At 56.1% G+C, this 21,516-nt stretch overlaps 3 protein-coding genes across 3 annotated transcripts in view; 1 reads left to right on the top strand and 2 right to left on the bottom strand.

The window, feature by feature from the left end:
- Positions 1 to 54: 54 nt before the first annotated feature.
- Positions 55 to 15,761, top strand: FAM83E (family with sequence similarity 83 member E). Its single transcript, XM_015441372.4, has 6 exons — positions 55 to 310; positions 437 to 2,117; positions 4,157 to 4,324; positions 5,005 to 5,129; positions 11,530 to 11,947; positions 14,348 to 15,761. Exons 2-6 carry the CDS (start codon positions 1,653 to 1,655, stop codon positions 14,606 to 14,608), a joined length of 1,437 nt encoding a protein of 478 aa, XP_015296858.3. The 5' UTR covers positions 55 to 310; positions 437 to 1,652; the 3' UTR covers positions 14,609 to 15,761.
- SPACA4 (sperm acrosome associated 4) lies at positions 7,568 to 8,664 on the bottom strand. The gene has a single exon (XM_005589773.5). It carries the CDS (start codon positions 8,425 to 8,427, stop codon positions 8,044 to 8,046), a length of 384 nt encoding a protein of 127 aa, XP_005589830.2. The 5' UTR covers positions 8,428 to 8,664; the 3' UTR covers positions 7,568 to 8,043.
- A 343-nt stretch (positions 15,762 to 16,104) lies between the features above and the next one.
- Positions 16,105 to 21,516, bottom strand: part of SULT2B1 (sulfotransferase family 2B member 1) — a 46,875-nt gene continuing 41,463 nt past the window's right edge. Inside the window, exons 6-7 of the mRNA XM_005589772.5 lie at positions 19,137 to 19,317; positions 16,105 to 16,390 (exon numbers count right to left, since the gene is read on the bottom strand). Of these exons, the coding sequence (XP_005589829.3) occupies positions 16,125 to 16,390; positions 19,137 to 19,317 (447 nt within the window). The 3' untranslated portion in view covers positions 16,105 to 16,124. The remainder of the gene's footprint in view (positions 16,391 to 19,136; positions 19,318 to 21,516) is intronic.

The following is a 21,516-nucleotide window of genomic DNA, read 5'->3' as shown; positions in this document are numbered from 1 at the left end:
GATGGCGGGCGGGGTGTGGACCGGGAAGTGCAGGGTGCAGGCAGGCAGGGCTGCGGGGAGGGAGCGGCTGCCTGGAAACAGGTGAGGTGATCTCAACTCCCCACGCCGCGACCGGGAAGCCTGGGTCTGAAGGGGCGTTCACCCCAGTGAGGACAGGTAAAGAAAGTGTGAGCTGGACCTCTCCTGGTGGCCTGTGGGGGCCCTCCTGTGTTTACACAAGGGGTAGGGCTCCCCGGATTCCAGGTGGAGGCCTGAGGACAGGCCAGAGGCCAGGAAGTGCCGGAGAACCACAGCCGTGTCCTCGGAAAAGGCAAGTGCCGGAAGGGAGGCCGTGGAGCCCAGCACCAGCCGATGTGGATGGGCCCGGCGAGAGGGGGATGGGTGGGGGGTCGGGCAGGGAGGCCAGCCTGGCTTGACTCCTTCCTTCTCTTTGCAGCTCCTTGCTGTGGTCTGGAGGAAGCAGCTGCCTGGGTTGCCGGGATCCCTGAGGTTGGGTCAGGAGCTTCAAGGGGGCAACTGGGGCTTGGGAGGGAGACAGGGCGAGTTATAGAGTGGCCCCTGTGTGGGAAGAAGCATCCGGGCAGCTGGCAGGAGATAGGATTTAGGCAGAAACCAGGCTGGGGGCAGCTTGGTTAGGGCTCACCACAGATCCGAGAACGGTCTGAAACAGGTCTCAGGGCCAGGCCCCAAGCAGGGGCAGCCCGCCTCAGGAGGGCGGTTGGTTAGGTGGCACTCACACCTAGATGGGCTGCCAAGGTCCTAGACCCATCCCATAGTAATGGAGACCCCTGTAGCGCATGTCACCCTCCACTGCGGCAGCTGGAGGGAGTGTGAGGGTCCAGGGAGCAGGGTCCCCCATTGACAGGGTAGGGAAGGGTATGCCAAGCCTTCAGAATTTCTCTAAGGCTGAACGAGCAGGTCCAATGGAGAGGCATCCTGGCTGGTCTGCAGGTGAGAGCTGGTGAGTAGGAGCTGGTGAGGGCCGTTGGATTCAGTCAGAGACACATGCTCCACCAGGCAGCCAGATCCTGTGACTCAGTCGGAAGCCACTGGCATTTGCCGGACAGTGAAAGGAGAGCGTCAGTTCATTGTGCTCTTGGTCTGGGGCAGGCAGGCAGCCTGCTGTGCCTTTATTTAAGGATCTCTGGGTGATTGGAGACAGGCAGACAGCCTGTCGCCTGGAAATGATCAACTGGTCAGCCTGACCAAATTCAGGACAACTAAAGGGTCCGACTGGGCACTGTGTGACTGGTGGGTTGGAGGCTGTCGTGTGGCTGAGCATGGATGGCCAGCTGATGGGCCACACGGTTGGGGATGGTGTCAGGAGGTCAGCCTGACCAGCAGAGACGGCTGGCAGGAAGGTCACGGAAGGCCAGCCAGGCATGGTGCCACCTGGGCACAGGCAGGTGGCGGATCTGAGTGGCCTGACACACTGGGTAGTCGCTTATTTGGGCAGTGTGATTGTCAGGACAGTGAGGCAGGGGCCGCTGCAGGGAGCCATTTGGACGTCTGCAGGGGCCCCCTGGAGGCCTCGGATGGCCACATAGGGTCTGCCTATCAGGAGAACCCCCAGATGGTCACAGTCCCCAAAGACAGCCAGACCCCCGGGGACCCAGCCTCTCACAGTCAGTCCTCCCACCCGAGTGACCCTGATGGCGGCCTCCCAGCTGGCGGCGCTGGAAGGAGTGGACTCCGGTCCCAGGGTGCCCGGGGCGAGCTCCGGCTTCCTGTATTCCGAGGGCCAGCGGCTGGCACTGGAGGCTCTGCTGAGCAAGGGTGCGGAGGCGTTTCAGGCCTGTGTGCAGCGCGAGGAGCTGCGGCCTTTCCTCAGTGCAGATGAGGTCCAGGGCTTGGCAGCGGCAGCTGAAGACTGGACAGTGGCCAAGCCGGAGCCTGGCAGGATGGCAGACGGAGCCCCCACCGCCGATGGGGATGCGGGCAGCCTGAGCTACTGGCCTGGGCAGTCGGAGCAGCCGGCACCCATCCTGCGGCTGGGCTGGCCAGTGGACTCAGCGTGGAAGGGCATCACCCGGGCGCAGCTGTACACCCAGCCCCCTGGAGAGGGACAGCCGCCCCTCAAGGAGCTAGTGCGGCTGGAGATCCAGGCTGCCCACAAGGTGGGTGTCGCGGGGGCCTGGTGTCCATTCCCCAGACTGGGACGGGGACCCAGGCATTCTCTCCCTTGTCCTCCTGGGACTTGCAAGCCCACACCCCTACCCTAAAGGACCTATACCCCTGGGACCCAGGAGTCCACACCTTCCAGCCCCAGGACGCAGGTGCCTACACGCCCAGACCTCATCCTTACTCTCAGAAATGGGGGCCCAGCCGAGTGCAGTGGCTCACGCCTGTCATCTCAGCACTTTGGGAGGCTGAGGCAGACGGATCATGAGGTCAGGAGTTTGAGACCAGCCTGGCCAACATAGTGAAACCCCATCTCTACTAAAAATACAAAAATTAGCCGGGTATGGTGGTGGGTGCCTGTAGTCCCAGCTACTAGGGAGACTGAGGCAGAAGAATTGCTTGAACCCGGGAGGCAGAGGTTGCAGAGAGCCAAGATCGAGCTACTGCACTCCAGCCTGGGCGACAGAGCGAGATTCCATGCCAAAAAGAAAAAAGAAATGGGGGCCCCTACCCTCCGTCAAGACCTGGGTGCCCTTAGGTATCGATGCCCTTTGAGCCTAATTATGACACCCCCAGTCTCAGTCATTCCCTTATCCCCTCATCACCAAGCCAGAGGTCTCCACTCTCCCTCCAAGGAGGACCCAGATGTCCCCACTATAGCCCTTGGAAAGCCCACTATGTACTTCACAGTCTTAGTGTCCGCCAGCTCCTATGTGAAGGGCTTCCCAGGGACTAATGTGAATCATCGAGCCAGAACCCTGTGCCACCAGAGGGACTACTGTGACCACGGAGGCACGGGGCAGTTAAATCTCTTCCCTGCAAGTGGCCGAGTGGGGATTTGAACCCAGGCTGTCTGGTTGCTGAGTCAGGGTTTTCCACTATTTTATGCTGCCTGCAATATCCAGGCCTTCAGCACCTCTGTGTCCCCCAGGTTCGCCACAGTGGCCTAGCAGGTCAGCCCTCCTGCACCCAGCACCCAGAAAATTCCCCAGGACCCAGAAATGTAGCTGCCCACAGTGCCCTATGGGACATCCACCACTGATCTTAGAGCCAAACTGCCGTGGACATTTGGGCACCGCAGTGTCGCAGCTCAGGGGACGATGTTCTGTGTTACAAACGTGATTTGTAGGCCAGGCACGGTGGCTCATGGCCTGTAACCCCAGCACTGTGGGAGGCCGAGGCTGGGGGATCACCCGATGTCAGGGGTTCCAGACCAGCCTGGCCAACTTGGTAAAAATATGAAAATTAGCCAGGTGTGGTGGCGGGCGCCTGTAATCCCAGCTACTCTGGAGGCTGAGGCAGGAGAATAGCTTGAGCGCTGGAGGCCGCAGTTGCAGTGAGCTGATATTGTGCCACTGCATTCCAGCCTGGGCAACAACAGAGCAAGACTTCGTCTTTAAAAAGAGAAAAAAAAAAAAGCAGGGTGTGGTGGCTCACGCTTGTACTCCTAGCACTTTGGGAGGCTGAGGCAGGTGGATCACAAGGTTAGAAGATCGAGACCATCCTGCCTGACGCGGTGAAAGTACATCTCTACTAAAAATACAAAAAATTAGCTGGGCGTGGTGGGCGCCTGTAGTCCCAGCTACTCGGGAGGCCGAGGCGGGAGAATTGCTTGAACCCGGGAGGTGGAGTTTGCAGTGAGCTGAGATCGCACCCCTGCACTGCAGCCTGGGCGACAGAGCGAGACTCCGTCTCAAACACAAAAACAAAAACAAAAAAACCCCAAAAAAACAAAAAAGAAAAACAAGCAAACATATGATTTGTGATAACAATTTTCCAGCATTTAGGAGCCAGGAATCTCAAGAAGGGGCTGGGGATCTCATGGAGGGACAGCGTTTTGCTCTTTCACACATCGGTGCGGTTTGAGCAGCAGTGTATGTCTGGGAGTCTCCCCTTTAGTGCCCCCTGAATGTTAAACTCCCAGCCCCCAGAGCACTTTACTCCCAGATTCCGGATGTCAGGCTTCCCACACCCTCTGAATGTCCCCTGAACCAGCTTTCGTTCACACATCCACCTCCCCTCTCCCCACCCCCAGCTGGTGGCCGTGGTCATGGACGTCTTCACTGACCCAGACCTGCTTTTGGACTTGGTGGATGCTGCCATGCGCCGCTGGGTACCTGTCTACCTGCTCCTGGACCGCCAGCAGCTGCCTGCCTTCCTGGAGCTGGCCCAGCAGCTGGGGGTGAACCCCTGGGCCACGGAGGTAGGGGCCGGGCCAGGGGGACCTGTGAGTCCCCATTCCCCTGGCATGGGGGCGGTGGGGGCAGACCCTTCCACGGAGCCCCGGGTCATTGAGATGGATGCTAGCAGGGATGGTCCCCTGGGATCTAATGCCCACGGCATTGGGGAAGTGGGGGTGGGCACCCCAAGGAATCTTGAGTCACTGAGTTTGGGTATCCCCAAGAAACGCCTGAGGGGTGATATCAGTGGCTCTGAGGAAGCCGAGGCAGATATTTCTTTTTTTTTTCTTTTTTTTTTTTTTTGAGATGGAGTCTTGCTCTGTCACCCAGGCTGGAGTGCAGTGGCACGGTCTTGGCTCACTGCAACATCTGCCTCCCGGGTTCAAATGATTCTCCTGCCTCAAACTCCCCAGTAGCTGGGATTACAGGCATGTATCACCATGCCTGGCTAATTTTTGTACTTTTAGTAGAGACGGGGTTTCGTTATATTGGCCAGGCTGGTCTCGAACTCCTGACCTCAGGTGATTCACCCCCCCTTGGCCTCCCAAAGTGCTGGGATTACAAGCATGAGCCACCAGGCCTGGCCTTGGACAGATACTTCTATGGAGTCATGGGTCCCTCCAGTTAAAACCAGCCTGGAGGGAGCCTGAATCCGTGCAGTGGGCCTCAGCAAGGGTGTGCCGTCCACTCCCCACACCAACAGAACATGGATGTCCGCGTGGTGCGGGGCTGCAGCTTCCAGAGCCGCTGGCGGAGGCAGGTGAGCGGCACCGTGCGGGAGAAGTTCGTGCTACTGGACGGCGAGAGGGTCATCTCAGGATCCTACAGGTGTAGTCCTCGCCCCGCCCCCCACCTCCCAGCGTCCTATACCCCACTTTCCCTCAGTGTGCTCAGAGAACAGCTGGCATCCCCTGCCCAGCCCTCTCTTTTCTCATCTGTGTAATGGGGACAAAACACCCTCCCCTGGGGAGGAGATACGTGCTGCGGCCGGACCCGGTGCTGGTCTGTTTAGTGGCCTTGGGTAAGTCTGCTTCTCTTTGACCTGGTGTTTTCTCATCTGGAAAACTGGGCAAACAGTTTGGGGGTGGACTGGCACCTCGATTGGGGTCTAAGCTCTGCCTTGGGTAAATAACTCCACCTGTCTGAGCAGCTAAGAAAATACCCGGGCGTGGTGGCTCAAGCCTGTAATCCCAGCACTTTGAGAGGTCGAGGCAGGCAGATCAGCTGAGGTCAGGAGTTCAAGACCAGTCTGGCCAACATGGTGAAACCCTGTCTTCCCAGCTACTTGGGAGGTTGAGGCAGGAGAATTACTTGAACCCAGGAGACAGAGGTTGCAGTGAGCCGAGATTGCGCTGTCGCACTCCAGCCTGGGAGACAGAGCAAGACTCCGTCTCAAAAAAGCAAAAGAAAAAAGAAAAAAAAAAAAAGAAACTGCAAATAATAACAGCACCTACCTCACAGGGTCACAGCACAGTCGGGGAGGAGAGGGGTGTGGGCTCTGGGACCAGACGGCCTGGATTCAAATTCTAGCTCTGTCAGTTCCCCGTTGTGTGACTTCAGGCGACTTACTTCACCTCTCTGTGCCTCAGTTTCCCCCTCTATGTCACGGGGCTGATAGGGTTAGAGCCTCTAGAAGCAGGTCCCTCAACAGGGGTAGCATCCACACTTGGGCTGGCTGAGTCTTCCTTGCGGGGGCTGTTGGGTACACTGTGGGAGGCTGCTTGGCATCTTCTGCCTTGACCCAGCAGAGGTCAGTAGCATCACACGCCCAGTACCCCCAGCTTTCCCTGCCAATTAGAGAACCGAAAACCTCTCCAGACAGCAAAGATGCCCGCTGGGGAGCACAGGTGCCTAGCTGAGAACACTGGTCAGGAACAGTAGCTTTCAACCCTGTGCATGCACCAGAATCCCTGGGAGCACTTGTTAAAACACAGATTTGGGCTGGGCATGGTGGCTTACACCTGTAATCCCAGCACTTTGGGAGGCCAAGTCGGGCAATCACCTGAGGTCAGGAGTTCAAGACCAGCCTGGCCAACATGGTGAAACCCCATCTCTACAAAAATACAAAAATTAGCCAGGATGATGGCGGGTGCCTGTAATCCCGGCTACTCAGGAGGCTGAGGCAGGAGAATCACTTGAACCCAGGAGGCAGAAGTTGCAGCGAGCCGAGATCATGCCACTGCACTCCAGCCTAGGCGACAGAACAAGACTCCATCTCACAAAAACAAAAACAAAAACAAAACAAAAAAACCACACAGCTTTTGTAGCAGATAATTCAGGAAAAGGAAGAGGAAAAAGAAAAATGGCTGGGCGTGGTGGGTCACACCTGTAATCCCAGCACTTTGGGAGCCCAAGGCAGTGGATCACCTGAGGTCAGTTTGGTGAGGAGTTTGAGACCAGCCTGATCAACACGGTGAAACCCTGTCTCTACTAAAAATACAAAAAATTAGCCAGGCATGGTGGCGTGCACCTCTAGTCCCAGCTACTCGGGGGCTGAGGCTGGAGAATCGCTTGAACCGGGGAGGTGGAGGTTGCAGTGAGCCGAGATCGCACCATTGCACGATTACACTCCAGCCTGGGTGACCAAGCAAGACTCTGTCTCAAAAAAAGAAAAAAAAAGGAAAAGAAAAAGAAAACGGAAAAAGACTGGGCATGGTGGTTCACGTCTGTAGTCCCAGCATTTTAGGAGGCTGAGGCAGGAGGATCACTTGAGCCCAGGACTTCGAGACCAGCCTGGGCAACATAGCAGGACCCCATCTCTACAAAAATTTAAAGAAATAAAAATTAGTCAAGCATGATGGAGCATGCTTGTAGTCCCAGCTACTCAGGAGGCTGAGGTGGGAGGATCACTTGAGCCTAGGAGGTGGAGGCTGCAGTAAGCCAAGATTGCACCACTGCACTCCAGCCTGGGCAGCAGAGCAAAACCCTGTTTCACAAAGAAAAAAAAAAAAAAGAGAAAGAGAAAACAATACACAGCTTTTGGACCCCACTCCCATTCATCGTGCCTGGAACAGGGCCTGAGAATCTGCATTTTTAGTAAGTTCCCACTTGATACTGCTGCTGTTTCTGGTCCAGGGACCACACTTTGAGAACCCACTAGAGTTGAGACCGGAATGTTTGAAATGTTTGAAAGAGTGTTTACCTTCCCAGCTTTGTGTGAGGATTCCGTGGCACGTAACATAAGACAGTCTTGGCCGGGTGCCATGGCTCACACCTGTAATCCCAGCACTTTGAGAGGCTGAGGTGGGAGGATCACTTGAGCCCAGGAATCTGAGACCCCCCGGGCAACATAGCTGGATCTTATTGCTATAAAAAGGAAAAAAAAAAAAAAAAAAAAACAAAGGAAAAGGAAAAACAAAGAATGCTCCATGAACATCAGCTGTCATTTATTATGAGAGATATATATATATGTATATATATATTTTTTACCGTATTTCATGGACTCTAAGGTGCCACCAATGGAGAGAAGCATCGTGATTGAAACGTGAGAAGCTCTGCATTTTAGAACCGGTAGAATAGAGTAGTACAATCAAACCCACAGGCCGTGCTCCCCTGCTGCTCAATCAGGCCTGGGGGTGCTTCCCTGAACACCGGGCTCCTGGTGGACAGCCTTAGAAGGGATGAAGCCAGGGCCGCAAGAGGTTGTCCAGGGCCTCTCTGGCCATTTAGTGGGAGAAGGAGACGGGGACGTGAGGAGTGGCAGATCTGGGAGAACAGTCCCAGGCCTCGTCCTCCCTGTTGGTCACAGCAAACGTGAAGGGAGCAGCATACCCAGCCCCAGTGCCAGGCTGGTGGTGGCCCCCACCGTCTGGCTGCTCGAGGAGCCCAGAGCTCTGTTACACAGGCGGCCGCTGCAGCAGGTGGTGGTGAGGCTGTAGGTGACGCCCCTGTAGCTGACAGGTTCCTCCCGGCCGCAGCTGGTGGCTCGAAGGCAGCCTTTGTTGATGACCGGACCGGTGCCTGGGGCGATCCCCCGGCCTGTGAAGCAGTCCTCGTCATCACCACAGCGCATGGAGGTGCCGGGACACTGCGTGGAGTCGGTGAGCTCACAGAAGATGCACTCCTTGACGCCCGTCGTGCCTGGGGGCAGAGCCATCACCAGAAGCAGCAGCCAGCACAGGACCATGGCGGCCTGGCGGCGTTGACGCTGCCCCAGCCAGGCCGTGGGCTTCCTAGGCCTCCCGGAACTGCTGAATGAAGGACCTCCGAGGACTCCTCCTGCCCACGGGACTTTGGCCCTGGTCCTGGCCTCCCAGGGTCAGCGCCTGGAGTGTCCTCTGTTCCCAATGCCCTGTGTCCCTCTAAGTCCTGGGGATGGAGGTGAGCTGGTGGCTGCTGTCTGACAAGAGTCTGTGAATGGAATGAGTGATCTCACAGATCCCTCAGGGTTCCCACTGGCTGCTCTGGGGATGAGGTCATAAGTGAGAGGAGGGGGTGTCACAATCCAAGGGGTAGCCTGTCCCGCCAACCTGCCAGGGCGCAAGAGGGCTCTGCCACCTCCGCCAAGGTGAAGATGCCCTGAACCCAGAGAATGCTGGCCGCAAGCTTATCCACATTCTCTGTGCTGTACCCACCAAGGGCTTGACTTCAGCCTCATACCTCCCATGGTGACCCCATTTTCCAGACGGGCAAACCGAGGCTGGGGAAGGGAAAGTGATGTATCTGGGGTCCCCGAGTCAGGATGAGAGCCAGGTTCATTGAATTCCAAAGAGGCTGGGAAAAAAGAGGGTGTATTAACTGAGCATTTACTGTGTGCCAGGATTCATGCTCAGTGCTGGCTTGCTTTTATTTTATTTATATTTTTTGAGACGGAGTCTCACTCTGTCACCCAGGCTGGAGTGCAGTGGTGTGAACTCAGCTCACTGCAGCTTCTGCTTCCCAGGTTCAAGCGATTCTCATAACTCAGCCTCCCAAGCGGTTGGGACTACAGGGGCGTGCAAGCACATCTGGCTAATTTTTGTATTTTTAGTGGAGACAGGGTTTCACCATGTTGGCCAGACTGGTCGCGAACTCTTGAGCTCAAGTGATCTGCCTGCCTCGACCTCCCAAAGTGCTGGGATTACAGGCGTGAGCCACCGCGCCACACCTGGCCCTTGGTGCTTTCAATAACTACTGTGATGACAGGAAGTGTTAGGGCACTGGCTCCCACAGCTCACAGGCTTTCAGCGGTGGCCACGTGCAAGGGGCTTGACCCGTGTTCAGTCATTTGAATCTTCCTATGTTTTATTTATTTTTTAATTTAATTTTTGTTTTTAAAGTTGGCTGGGCACAGTGGCTCACAACTGTAATCCCAGCACTTTGGGAGGCCAAGGCGGGTGGATCACCTGAGGTCAGGAGTTTAAGACCAGCATGGCCAACATGGTGAAACCCCGTCTCTACTACAAATACTAAAAATACAAAAGTTAGCTGGGCGTGGTGGTGGGCACCAGTAATCCCAGCTACTCGGGAGGCTGAGGCAGGGAGAATTGCTTGAACCTGGGAGGTGGAGGTTGCAGGGAGCCAAGATTGTGCCACTGCACTTGAGCCTAGGCAACAGAGCAAGACTCCATCTCAAAAAAAAAAAAAAGAAACAAAAAAAGGATCTTGCCCTGTGGCCTAGGCTGGAGTGTAGTGGCGCGATCTTGGCTCACTGCAGCCCTGACTTCCCAGGCTCAAGTGATTCTCCTCCCTGAGCCTCCAGAGTAGCTGGGACTATAGGGGTGCACCACCATGCCCGGCTAATTTCATAAAATTTTTTGTAGAGATGGAATCTTGCTACATTGCCCAGGTTGGTCTCAAACTTCTAGCCTCAAGCAGTCCTCCCGCCTCAGCCTCCCAAAGTGCTGGGATTACAGGCGTAGCCACCGCACCCGGCCTTCCTAGGTTTTGGCTCCATATTGCAGATGAGCACTGCAGGGAGCAGCAACATGGAGAGCTTGGTGCACAGCCAGGGCTGACTAGATGGCAGTCATTCTAGGAAGCAGCTGGGTCTTAAAACAATCCCTTTTAGTGTCCAGAAGTGAATTCCATCTCTTTCCAAAGGGGAAAACTGAGGCATTCAGGTGTTCCTAAGTGGGGACCAGGTAGAGCCTGGGTTTAAACTCCAGTCTGATTCTAGATAAGTTTTTTGTTTTGTTTTGTTTCGTTTTGAGTCAGAGTCTCGCTCTGTCGCGCAGATTGGAGTGCAGTGGTGTGATCTCAGCTCACTGCAACCTCCGCCTCCCAGGTTCAAGCAATTCTCCTGCCTCAGCCTCCTGAGTAGCTGGAATTACAGCATGCACCACCATACCCAGCTAATTTCTGTATTTTTAGTAGAGATGGGGTTTCACCATGTTGGTCAGGCTGGTCTCAAACTCCTGACCTCATGATCTGCCTGCCTCAGCCTCCCAAAGTGCTGGGATTACAGGCGTGAGCCACAGTGTCCTTTTTTTTTAATTTTTTTTTTTGCGGGGCGGGGAAGGGTCTTGCTCTGCTGCCCAGGCTGGAATGCAGTGGTATTATCACGGCTCACTGCAGCCTCAATTTCCCAGGCTCAGCAGGGCGCAGTCACTCACGCCTGTAATCCCAGCACTTTGGGAGGCTGAGGCAGGTGGATCACCTGAGGTCAGGGCTTCGAGACCAGCCTGACCAACATGGTGAAACCCCATCTCTACTAAAAATACAAAAAATTAGCCGGGCATGGTGGCAGGCGCCTGTAGTCCCCAACTACTCAGGAAGCTGAGGCAGGAGAACTGCTTGAACCCGGGAGGCAAAGGTTGTAGTGAGCCGAGATCATGCCATTGCACTCCAGCCTGGGCAACAAGAGCAAAACTCCATCTCAAAAAAAAAAAAAAAAGATTTCCAGGCTCAAGGGATCCTCCCACCTCAGCCTCCCAAGTGGCTGGGAGTACAGGTGTGCACCACCACAGCTGGCTAGTTTTTTTATTTTTTGTAGAGACAGAGTCTCCCCATGTTGCCCAGGCTAGTCTCAAACTCTTGGGCTCAAGCAACCCTCCTGCCTCAGCCTCCCAAAGCGTGAGTCACTGCGCCTGGCCCCGATTAGATAAGTGTCTTAACTTGGGCTGTCTTCACTCCATCCCATCCCGGTACATACTTCAGTTGTCCCCATTCTACAGACAGGGAAGCTGAGGCTGGAGAGGTCAGGACTCGCCTGAGGTCCTACCGCCTCCCCTGGGACCTGGCTGGGGATGAGGGCGGGGCTGGGCCCTCGGGGTTGGAGACCCTGATCCCCCTGCTCCCCAACCCCCAGCTTCACGTGGAGTGACGCACGTCTGCACCGAGGCCTGGTGACCCTGCTGACCGGTGAAATCGTCGACGCCTTCAGCCTTGAGTTCCGGACGCTGTACGCGGCCTCCTGTCCGCTCCCACCTGCGCCCCCCCAGGATCCCTCGGTCACGGGGGGCCTGCAGCGGGGCCGCAGCCCGCACCGCGTGTCTCGCCGTCGCTCCGTGGCCCCCGCGTCGCCCCCGCCGCCTGACGGCCCGCTGGCCCACCGCCTGGCCGCCTGCCGCGTCTCCCCTGCCGCCCCGGGGCCCGCACTCAGCGACATCCTAAGGAGCGTGCAGCGCGCCCGGACCCCCAGCGGCCCCGCGACCCGGCCCAGCCGCTCCCTGTGGGACCTAAGCCGCCTGTCCGAGCTGTCTGGCTCCAGTGATGGGGACAACGAGGTGAGATTTTGTGGCTGGTGCCAGAAGAGCATGGAGCCCAGGAAGGGGAAGGCGTTTGCCCAGGGTGGTGCAAGCCAGGCTCCAGGGGCCCTGCTCCCAGCCATAGAGCCCGAAGCGTTTCCTGAGGGCCTGCGCCGCTAAATTCCTTATAGCGTCGTTTGTTGACTTGCTGCATGCTGGGCAGGTGGGCGCTGGGTGGCATGGGGCAGAGACAGGAGAGCCCTGGGTGCAAATCCTGACATGACACACTAGGTGGGGGGAAGCCGAGGACCTGACTTCTCTGAACCTCAGTATCCCCATCTAGGAACGGGCGGAGCAAGGGCATTCATTCTGAGTTTGGTTGAGGGAGGAATCCACATGGCTAAATAAAAATAGAGTAGTAATGATAACAACAATACATTCCTGAAACAAGGAGTTCGAGACCAGCCTGGCCAGCATGGTGAAACCCTGTCTGTACTAAAAATACAAAAAATTTAGCTGGGTGTGGTGGTGCACACCTGTAGTCCCAGCTTTCGGGAGGCTTAGGCAGAAGAACTGTTTGAGCCAGGGAGGTGGTGGTTGCAGTGAGCTGAGATCGTTCCACTGCACTCTAGCCTGGGCGACAGAGCGAGACTGTCTCAAAAAATAAATAATAATAAACAATAAATAACTTCCTGAAGTGGAATTTATTTATTTTGTGATATCCTCATCCCAGGCCAGGAAGGCTGGGAGATAGATATATTTGAGACAGGGTCTTGCTCTGCAGTGTCCTGGGAATCAGGAATCATCTCCCTCCCTCCCAGGCAAGGAAGGCTCCTAGCTGGAAAGGAGATGGGGGATGGGCAGGGGCAAGGTCCTCACCTTCACCTGGTCCTGAGCACCCTCACCCAGCATCCCCTCCCTTGGCAAATATTTGCTCCCGGCTGGCAGATGCCAGCGCTTCTGGTTCCTCCCCAGCTGCAGAGGTGGGGACCCAGTTCCTTGCCCCTCTGTAGGTTAGGGGGTCCCAGGCTTGCCCTCTCACTTCCCCCCTTCCCTCTCGGGCTCCCCACACCGTCCTCCTTGCCTGCCTCCTCCTCTGCATCCCTCTCCTTTCTGTCCCTCCTCCTGCTGCCTTCCTGCTTCTTCTTGCTCATGTCATCCTTCACCTTTCACCCCCTCTGTCTACTCTCTCTCCTTCTTGGCTCCCCTCCTCCCTCCTCTCCTTCTTTCTCCTCCCTCACCTTCTCCCTTACCCCTTCCTCTTCTTTTACCTCCCTACCTTTTTTTTTTTTTTTTGAAACAGGGTCTCGCTCTGTCTCCCAGACTGGAGTACAGTGGCATGATCTCAGCTTACTGCAGCCTCAACCTCCTTGGCTCAAGCAATCCTCCCACCTCAGCTTTCCAAGTAGCTAGGATTACAGACCCATGATACCACGCCTGGCTAATCTGTGTGTGTGTGTGTGTGTGTGTGTGTATGTGTGTGTGTGTTTTGAGACAGAGTTTCACTCTTGTTGCCCAGGCTGGAGTGCAATGGTGTGATCTCAGCTCACCACAACCTCTGCCTCCCGGATTCAAGGATTCTCCTGTCTCAGCATCCTGAGTAGTTGGGATTACAGGCATGCACCACCACACCTGGCTAACTTTGTATTTTTAGTAGAGGTAGGGTTTCTCCATGTTGGTCAGGCTGGTCTCGAACTCCTGACCTCAGGTGATCCGCCCACCTCAGCCTCCCAAAGTGCTGGGATTACAGGCATGAGCCACCACACCCAGCCTAATTTTTCTATTTTTTGGAGAGTTGAGGTCTCACTGTGTTGCCTAGGTTGGTCTTGTCTCGAACTCCTGAGCTCAAGCAATCCTCCCACCTCGGCCTCCCAAAGTGCTGGGATTACAGGCGTGAACCGTGTCCAGCCTCCATCTCTCTCCTCCCTCTCTCCTCTCTTCCCTCCCTTCCCTCCTCCATCATCTCCTTCCACCTCCCTCAAATCCTTTATCACCTTTTTCTTTTTCTTTTTTGTTTTTCTTTTTTTCCTTTTTTTTTTTTTTTTTTTTTTGAGATTGAGTCTTGTTCTATCGCCCAGGCTGGAGTACAGTGGTGCTATCTCAGCTCGCTGCAGTCTCTGCCTTCTGGGTTCAAGCAATTCTCCTGTCTCAGCCTCCCGAGTAGCTGGGATTACAGGCACCCACCACCACATCAGGCTAATTTTTGTATTTTTAGTAGAGATGGGGTTTCACCATGTTGGCCAGCTGGTCTTGAACTCCTGACCTCAAGTGATCCTCCCACCTTGGCCTCCCAAAGTGCTGGGATTACAGGTGTGAGCCACCATGCCTGGCCGTCTATCACTTTCACTGCTTCTCTCTTGCCTCACTTCCTGCCTTCTCTGGCTCTCCCCCAGGGCCCCACCTCAGCCTCCTCTCACCTCCTTCTCTTTCCTTCCACAGCTCAAGAAGTCCTGGGGTTCCAAGGACACCCCAGCCAAGGCTCTGATGAGGCAGCGGGGCGCTGGAGGAGGCCCCCGCGGGGAGGTGGACTCCCGACCTCCCTGGGGCGGTGCTCTGCCCCTGTCCCCTGCCCACCGCCTCCGCTATCTGTCCCCAGCCCGAAGGCGGTTAGCTGGGGATGCTACATTCAAACTTCAAGAGCCCAGAGGCGTCAGGCCGTCAGACTGGGCCCCGCGGGCAGGACTTGGGGGGCAACCCTGAACAGGAGACCAAGCCAAATCTGCTGGCCCACCCAAGGAGCAGTGCCGGACAACTGTCAGCTCAGAGCCCCCTGTCTCCATACCCTGCCTTGGATAAGGCTTCTGGCCTCAGCGTCTGTAAAGCAGAAGGGATGTTTTTCACTTGTTCTGCAACTTGGGGCCAGGAGTGGTGGCTCATGCCTGTAATCTCTGCACTTTGGGAGGCTACGGTGGGAGGGTTGCTTGAGGCCAGGAGTTGGAGACCAGCCTGGGCAACATAGTGAGACCCCATCTCCACAATAAATAAAACAAATTAGTTGGGCATGGTGGCACACACCTGTGGTCCCAGCTACTCTGGAGGCTGAGGTGGGAGGATCGCTTGAGCTCTGGATGTGGAGGCAGCAGTGAGCCAAGATCACGCCATTGCACTCCAGCCTGGGCAACACAGCGAGAGGCCATCTCTTTAAAAAAAAAAAAAAAAAAAAAAAGGAAAAAGAAAGGCTGAGCAAGGTGGCTCACTCCTGTAATCCCAGCACTTTGGGAGGCCGAGGCAGGTGGATCACCTGAGGTCAGGAGTTCGAGACCAGCCTGGCCAACATGGTGATACCCATCTCTACTAAATACAAAAATTAGCTGGGTGTGGTGGTGGGTGCCTGTAATCCCGGCTACTTACGAGGCTGAGACGGAAAAATTGCTTGAACCTAGGAGGCAGAGCTTGCAGTGAACCGAGATCACGCCACTGCACTCCAGCCTGGGTGACAGAGTGAGACTCCGTCTTAAAAAAAAAAAAAAGAAAATGGACTTTGGCAAGCCCATTGCCTGCACCGGACCTCAGTGTCACAGCCGAGAAAATGGGTGGGCAGCGTCCCCCGCTGCGGATCCTAAAGAACACACATGCAGCTCCCGAGGGTCAGGCCTTCCTGATGAGGGGTTCGGCTGAGGCCCTGAGCTGGAGCTGTGGAGGGGAAGATGGGGAGTCGCTGCCATGCACACTGTGCTCAGGAGCTGTGGGGAAACTGAGGCATGGAGCTGAATACTGAGGGACTGGAATGTGGTACAGCCACAGCCACAGGCGAACGGGGTGGGTGGCGGGACTTTCTGCGGGCGCTGACAGGGCGGGTCTGCCGGAGCTCCCCTTTATGTCTGCTCGGAATAAAACCACTTCATGCCAAAAACATTTGTTACCACAGCCTGGCTCTGCATCCAAGAGTCCATAACCCAGCCCCTCCTCCCTCAGACCCGGGAGTCCAGACCCCCGGCCCCTCCTCCCTCAGACCCAGGAGTCCAGGCCCCCGGCCCCTCCTCCCTCAGACCCGGGAGTCCAGGCCCCCAGTCCCCTTCTACCTCAGACTGGGGATCAGGCCCCCAGCCCGGGAAAGCCCAGCGCTGGGTTCCTGCAGCACCTTTGCTTCTGGGCAGGACTCTGAGTCGGGAAACCCGGCCTCTGGAAGCCTTGGCGTGGTGAGGATTCTCCACGCCCCGCTGCATGCCCCGCCACAGCGCATCAAGGAACCTGAGCAGAAGCGACGTGTTTATTCTCAGGGTCGCGGGTGCGGGGGCTCAGAGGCCTGGCCAGGGTTGGGGCTGGGGCTGGAGTTGGGTCTAGTTTCAGGCTCCAGACTGTTGGGCTCAAGGCTGGGCTTGGGCTTAGGATTGGGGCTGGGCTCAGGGTCCGGGCTGGCGTCCTCCTCCGGGTCTTCATCCCAGGGGAAGGTCGGCATCCCCCGCATCTGCTTGCGGTAGACACGATCGAAGGCTTCGCTCTGGGCCACCGTGAAGTGGTTCTTCCAGTCGCCGCAGACCCCTGGAGGGGAGGGCGCGCCAGGGGGTGAGAAGCCTCTGGGGAGCACCGTGCCCCTACCTCCAACATTCCAGCACCCTCTTTACCCCTCCCGGCCTTTGGCGAGGTGTTCCCTTTGCCAGAAACACCGTCCTCCCCACCCTCCACATTGCCCCCTTTGTGTCCTATGGTGGCAGAGTCTTGGCCTGTCACCTGGCACCGTTCTCACCTCCACCCTCACTGCCTCTGCTACTGCAGGCTTCCTGTCAGTCCTCCCCTTTATCCCGGACCCTTTAAGTCTCTGCCTAGAACCTCTGTCTCCAACCCCGAATTCCTGCCCACCTTACAGCTTGTGTCACCTCCTCTGCGACCAGTCCCAAACCTCCCCTGCTAGAACAAGGCCTCCTGTCTCAATGCCCCCACAACACTCCGTGCTGCAGCCATTACTGCTGGGACATGGAAGGGACGCCCTTCTGCAGGCACTGTGCTCAGGGCTGGCAACCAATTTGCGGACTGGCGCAGCACGCAAGCCTCAGCAACCCTCCAACCCTCAGTTTTCTATTTTTTTTTTTCTTTTTGAGATGGCGTCTCGCTCTGTCGCCCAGGCTGGAGTACAGTGGTGTGATCACGGCTCACTGCAACCTCCTATTCAAGCGATTCTCCTGCCTCAGCCTCCCGAGTAACTGGGATTACAGGCGTGCACCACCACACCCGGCTAATTTTTATATTTTTAGTAGAGATGGCGTTTAACCATGTTGACCAGGCTGGTCTCAAACTCCTGACCTCAGGTGCTCCACCTGCCTCGGCCTCCCAAAGCGCTGGGATTACAGGCATGAACCACTGCACCCAGTCCAAGCCTCAGTTTTCTCACTGTGGGGCTATCACCAGGGCATCACCCCTCACCTGGAAACCTGGGGCTGATAGGATTCAGGGATTCTGCTGTGGCAGCAGAATCGCTTGAACCCGGGAGGCGGAGGTTGCAGTGAGCCGAGATCGCGCCACTGCGCTCCAGCCTGGGTGACAGAGACTCTGTCTCAAAAAAAAAAAAAAAAAAAGAAAGAAGAAGATGCTTCTCTGGTGGCTTGGCAGATGGAGGAAGAGGCCATGAGCCTCGGAATGCAGGTGGGTCAACAACTGAGAAGGTGAGGCAAGAGATTCTCCCCTAGAGCCTTCAGAAGAAATATGTCCTTTTTAACACCTTGAGCTTAGCCCAGGGAGACAGACCTTAGCCCAACTCCTGACCTCCAGAAATGTTAAGAAAGTACATGCGGCCGGGCGCGGTGGCTCAAGCCTGTAATCCCAGCACTTTGGGAGGCCGAGACGGGCGGATCACAAGGTCAGGAGATCGAGACCATCCTGGCTAACATGGTGAAACCCCGTCTCTACTAAAAATACAAAAAACTAGCTGGGCGAGGTGGCGGGCGCCTGTAGTCCCAGCTACTCCGGAGGCTGAGGCAGGAGAATGGCGTGAACCCGGGAGGCGGAGCTTGCAGTGAGCTGAGACCCGGCCACTGCACTCCAGCCTGGGCGACAGAGCGAGACTCCGTCTCAAAAAAAAAAAAAAAAAAAAAAAAAAAGTACATGCAGCCAGGCGCGGTGGCTCACACCTGTAATCTCAGCACTTTGGGAGGCTGAGGCAGGAGGATTGCTTGAGCCTAGGACTTTGAGACCAGCCTGGGCAATATAGCAAGACCCCTGTCCTTATTAAAAACATATTTAAAAAAACAGGGGCCGGGCACCGTGGCTCACACCTGTAATCCCAGCACTTTGGGAAGCTGAGGCGGGCAGATCACTCGAGGTCAGGAGTTCAAGAGCAGCCTGGCCAACATGGTGAAACCCCCTCTCTACTAAAAATACAAAAATTAGCCAGGTGTGGTGGCGCATGCCTATAATCCCAGCTGCTCAGGAGGCTGAGGCAGGAGAATCGCTTGAACCCGGGAGGTGGAGGTTGCAGTGAGCTGAGATTGAGCCACTGCACTCCAGCCTTGGGGACAGAGCGAGACTCCATCTCAAAAAAAAAAAAAAGAAAAGAAAAAAAAAGCCGGGCGTGGTGGCTCACACTTGTAATCCCAGCACATTGGGAGGCTGAGACGGGTGGATCACAAGGTCAGGAGATTGAGACCATCCTGACCAACATGGTGAAACCCCGTCTCTACTAAAAATATAAAAATTAACCAGATGTGGTTTCGGGTGCCTGTAGTCCCAGCTACTCAAGGAGGCTGAGGAAGGAGAATCGCTTGAACCGGGGAGGCGGAGGTCGCAGTGAGCCGAGATCGCGCCACTGCAACCTCCAGCCCGCCTGGGCAACAGAGTGAGACTCCGTCTCAAAAAAAAAAAAAAAAAAAAGAGTAAACGTGTGTCGTTTTGAGCCATGGAGTTTGCGGTGTTCGTTACATCAGGAAGAGGAAACAACTGCGCTGCCGCCTGCACCCCATAACCCAAAGTTTGAGTATTTCTGCCGTGAACATGGCCGTGGAGGAGGATTTGTGAAGATTCTAGATCTCCTCTCTCGGGCAGACCTGGTGTTGGCAGTACTCCTGGACGTTTTGCTCTCATTGGGAGTTCTCTGGGTGGGGACGCCTCGGGTGGCTGGCACGTGTGCCAAGCCAGTGCTAAGCCCTGTGCGTGATCAACCCTGGGGCCACAGTGACCCTGTTCACCCAATGTTACAGCTGGGTGAGAAACTGAGGCCCAGAGAGGTTAAGTAACTCTCCCAGGTCACACAGCCAGGCAGTGGCCTAGTGGGCTCCGAACCCCAAAGCCCCCGCACCTTTCCGGAGGAAGGCCCCGCGACGGTGGTCCAGCAGGCTGGGAGGCAGCAGTGTGTAGTTGGACATGGTGTTGGCCTTCATGGCGCCGAAGGTCGAGTGTGCCACGACGGAGCCCAGTGCCTCCTTGCCCAGCGGACGGCCCAGGAACCCGCAGATGCGCTGCACGGAGCCCTGTAAGTCCTGCCGGCAGGGGAGACGGGTCAGCAGAGGGAGGGCACTTGGCCAAGGAAGGAGCATGGAACCTGGGGTCTGCACGTCTGGGTCCTAACCCAGGGCTGCCTGAGGGACGCTGCCTCTTTGCCTCAGTTTCCCCAGCTCCAAGCTGAGGGGTTGGGCTATATTGCCTCTAAGGGTTTTTGCAGTTTCTGTCTTTGGACGGTTCTCTAGGTGGGAGGGAATAGGTGGGCTTGGGGCAGAGGTCACAGCAGGGTCAGAGGTCAGAGCATCCCCTTATCCGGAATCACCTTCCTTTGGTTAGAGACAGGCATTGGCTGGTCTACATCTCAAACCTGCTCCTCCCCCAGCTCCCAGTGCAGGATCCCATCCACCTAGGAGCCTGGCCTCCCTCTCTGGGTACCCTTCACCCCCAAACTCTGTCCCGTCATCAGACCTGTCCCTTCCCACCTGCCTCCCCTTGCCATGTCCCCTCCTCTGTGCCCTTGTAGCCTAGCACTGCTCAGGCCTCATCCTCTCCTTCCTGGACCCATGCCCCAGCCTGCTGCTCCATAACCTCCCTGCCTCCAGTCTTCATCCCCCTCCAGCTCATCCCCCACACCCAAACTGACCCTGCTCCTCACTGGCTCCCAACTCTTCTGTGGCTCCCGAGTGCCCTGGGACAGAGTCCCAGACCCAGACCCAGACCCAGACCCAGCTTTCAAGCACAGAAGTGGGGCGGGTGCAGTGGCTCACGCCTGTAATCCTAGCACTTTGGGAGGCTGAGACGGGCGGATCACTTGAGGTCGGGAGTTGGAGACCAGTCTGGCCAACATGGTGAAACCCTGTCTTTACTAACAATACAAAAGTTAGCCGGGCATGGTGGCGAGCACCTGTAATCCAGGTGCTCGGGAGGCTGAGGCAGGAGAATCATTTGAACTGGGAGGTGGAGGTTGCAGTGAGCTGAGATTTCACCACTGTACTCCAGCCTGGGTGGCAGAGCGAGACTCCATCTCAAAAAAAAAAAAAAAAAAAAAAAAAGAGCAGATGTGGTCTGGTCTCAGCTCTTCCAATACCTGTCCCACCCTCTCCTTCTGGGACTCACCATTCCCTACACATTCCTCCCTCCAGGCCTTGGCACGGGGCTTCCAGAAGGGCCACTGCCATGGCTGCAGCTCAAATATCACCTTCCTTACTGAGTGTCTAGTATGTACCAAGCTCTGATCCAAGCCCCCCATACATTTGTGCCGATCCCACCATCAGCTTTGCAAGGGAAATGTCATTATCTCAATTGGTAAAGAGAGGCCCAGAGAGGGAGAGACACTTGTCCAAGGTCACACAGCCAGAGAGGAGCTCAGGTTCCCGGAGCCCTTAGTCCTCCCCTTTGCCCCTCTGCTTTTTTTTTTTAGACGGAGTTTCACCCTTTTTGTCCAGTCTGGAGTGCAATGGTGCAATCTCGGATCACCGCAACCTCCACCTCCTGGGTTCCAGTGATTCTCCTGCCTCAGCCTCTCGAGTAGCTGGGATTGCAGGCGTGCACCACCACGCCTGGCTAATTCTGTATTTTTAGTAGAGACAGGGTTTCTCCATGTTGGTCAGGGTAGTCTCAAACTCCCGAGCTCAGGTGATCTGCCAACCTCGGCCTCCCAAAGTGCTGGGATTACGAGACTGTGTCTCTCTTTGTCGCCCAGGCTGGAGTGCAGTGGTGCTATCTCAGCTCACTGCAACCTCCACCTCCTGGGTTCCAGTGATTCTCCTGCCTCAGCCTCCAAAGTAGCTGGGATTATAGGCATGTGCCACCATGCCCGGCTAATTTTTGTATTTTTAGTAGAGACAGGGTTTCACCACGTTGGCCAGGTTGATCTCAAACTCCTGACCTCAAGTGATCCAGCTGCCTCGGCCTCCCAAAGTGCTGGGATTACAGGCATGAGCCACTGCGCCCGGCCATCGCTGCCTTTTGATACGTAGCGCCCAGCACGGTCAGCCCTCTGGTCAGCTCCGCCAACCCCACGGCTCCTATTTTCCAGGTCATTCCTGGTTTCATAACCTTCCATCTCTTTATCTTCTTGAACCACTGACGTGTCCCAGAAATTTTAACATGTGGGCGGCACCTCACACCCAGGAGCAGCCCAGAAGCTGTTAGGCTCTGTGGCCCAGTTCTGGGTTTGGAGAAGAAAGCTTGCTGGAAAAGAGGGGGAGGAGTAGTACCAACACCTTTTCTGGAGC

Source organism: Macaca fascicularis, chromosome 19, assembly GCF_037993035.2.
Source record: "Macaca fascicularis isolate 582-1 chromosome 19, T2T-MFA8v1.1".
Lineage (NCBI taxonomy): Eukaryota > Metazoa > Chordata > Mammalia > Primates > Cercopithecidae > Macaca > Macaca fascicularis.
Note: the sequence above shows the minus strand (reverse complement) of the source record. Positions and strands in the feature narration are given on the sequence as shown.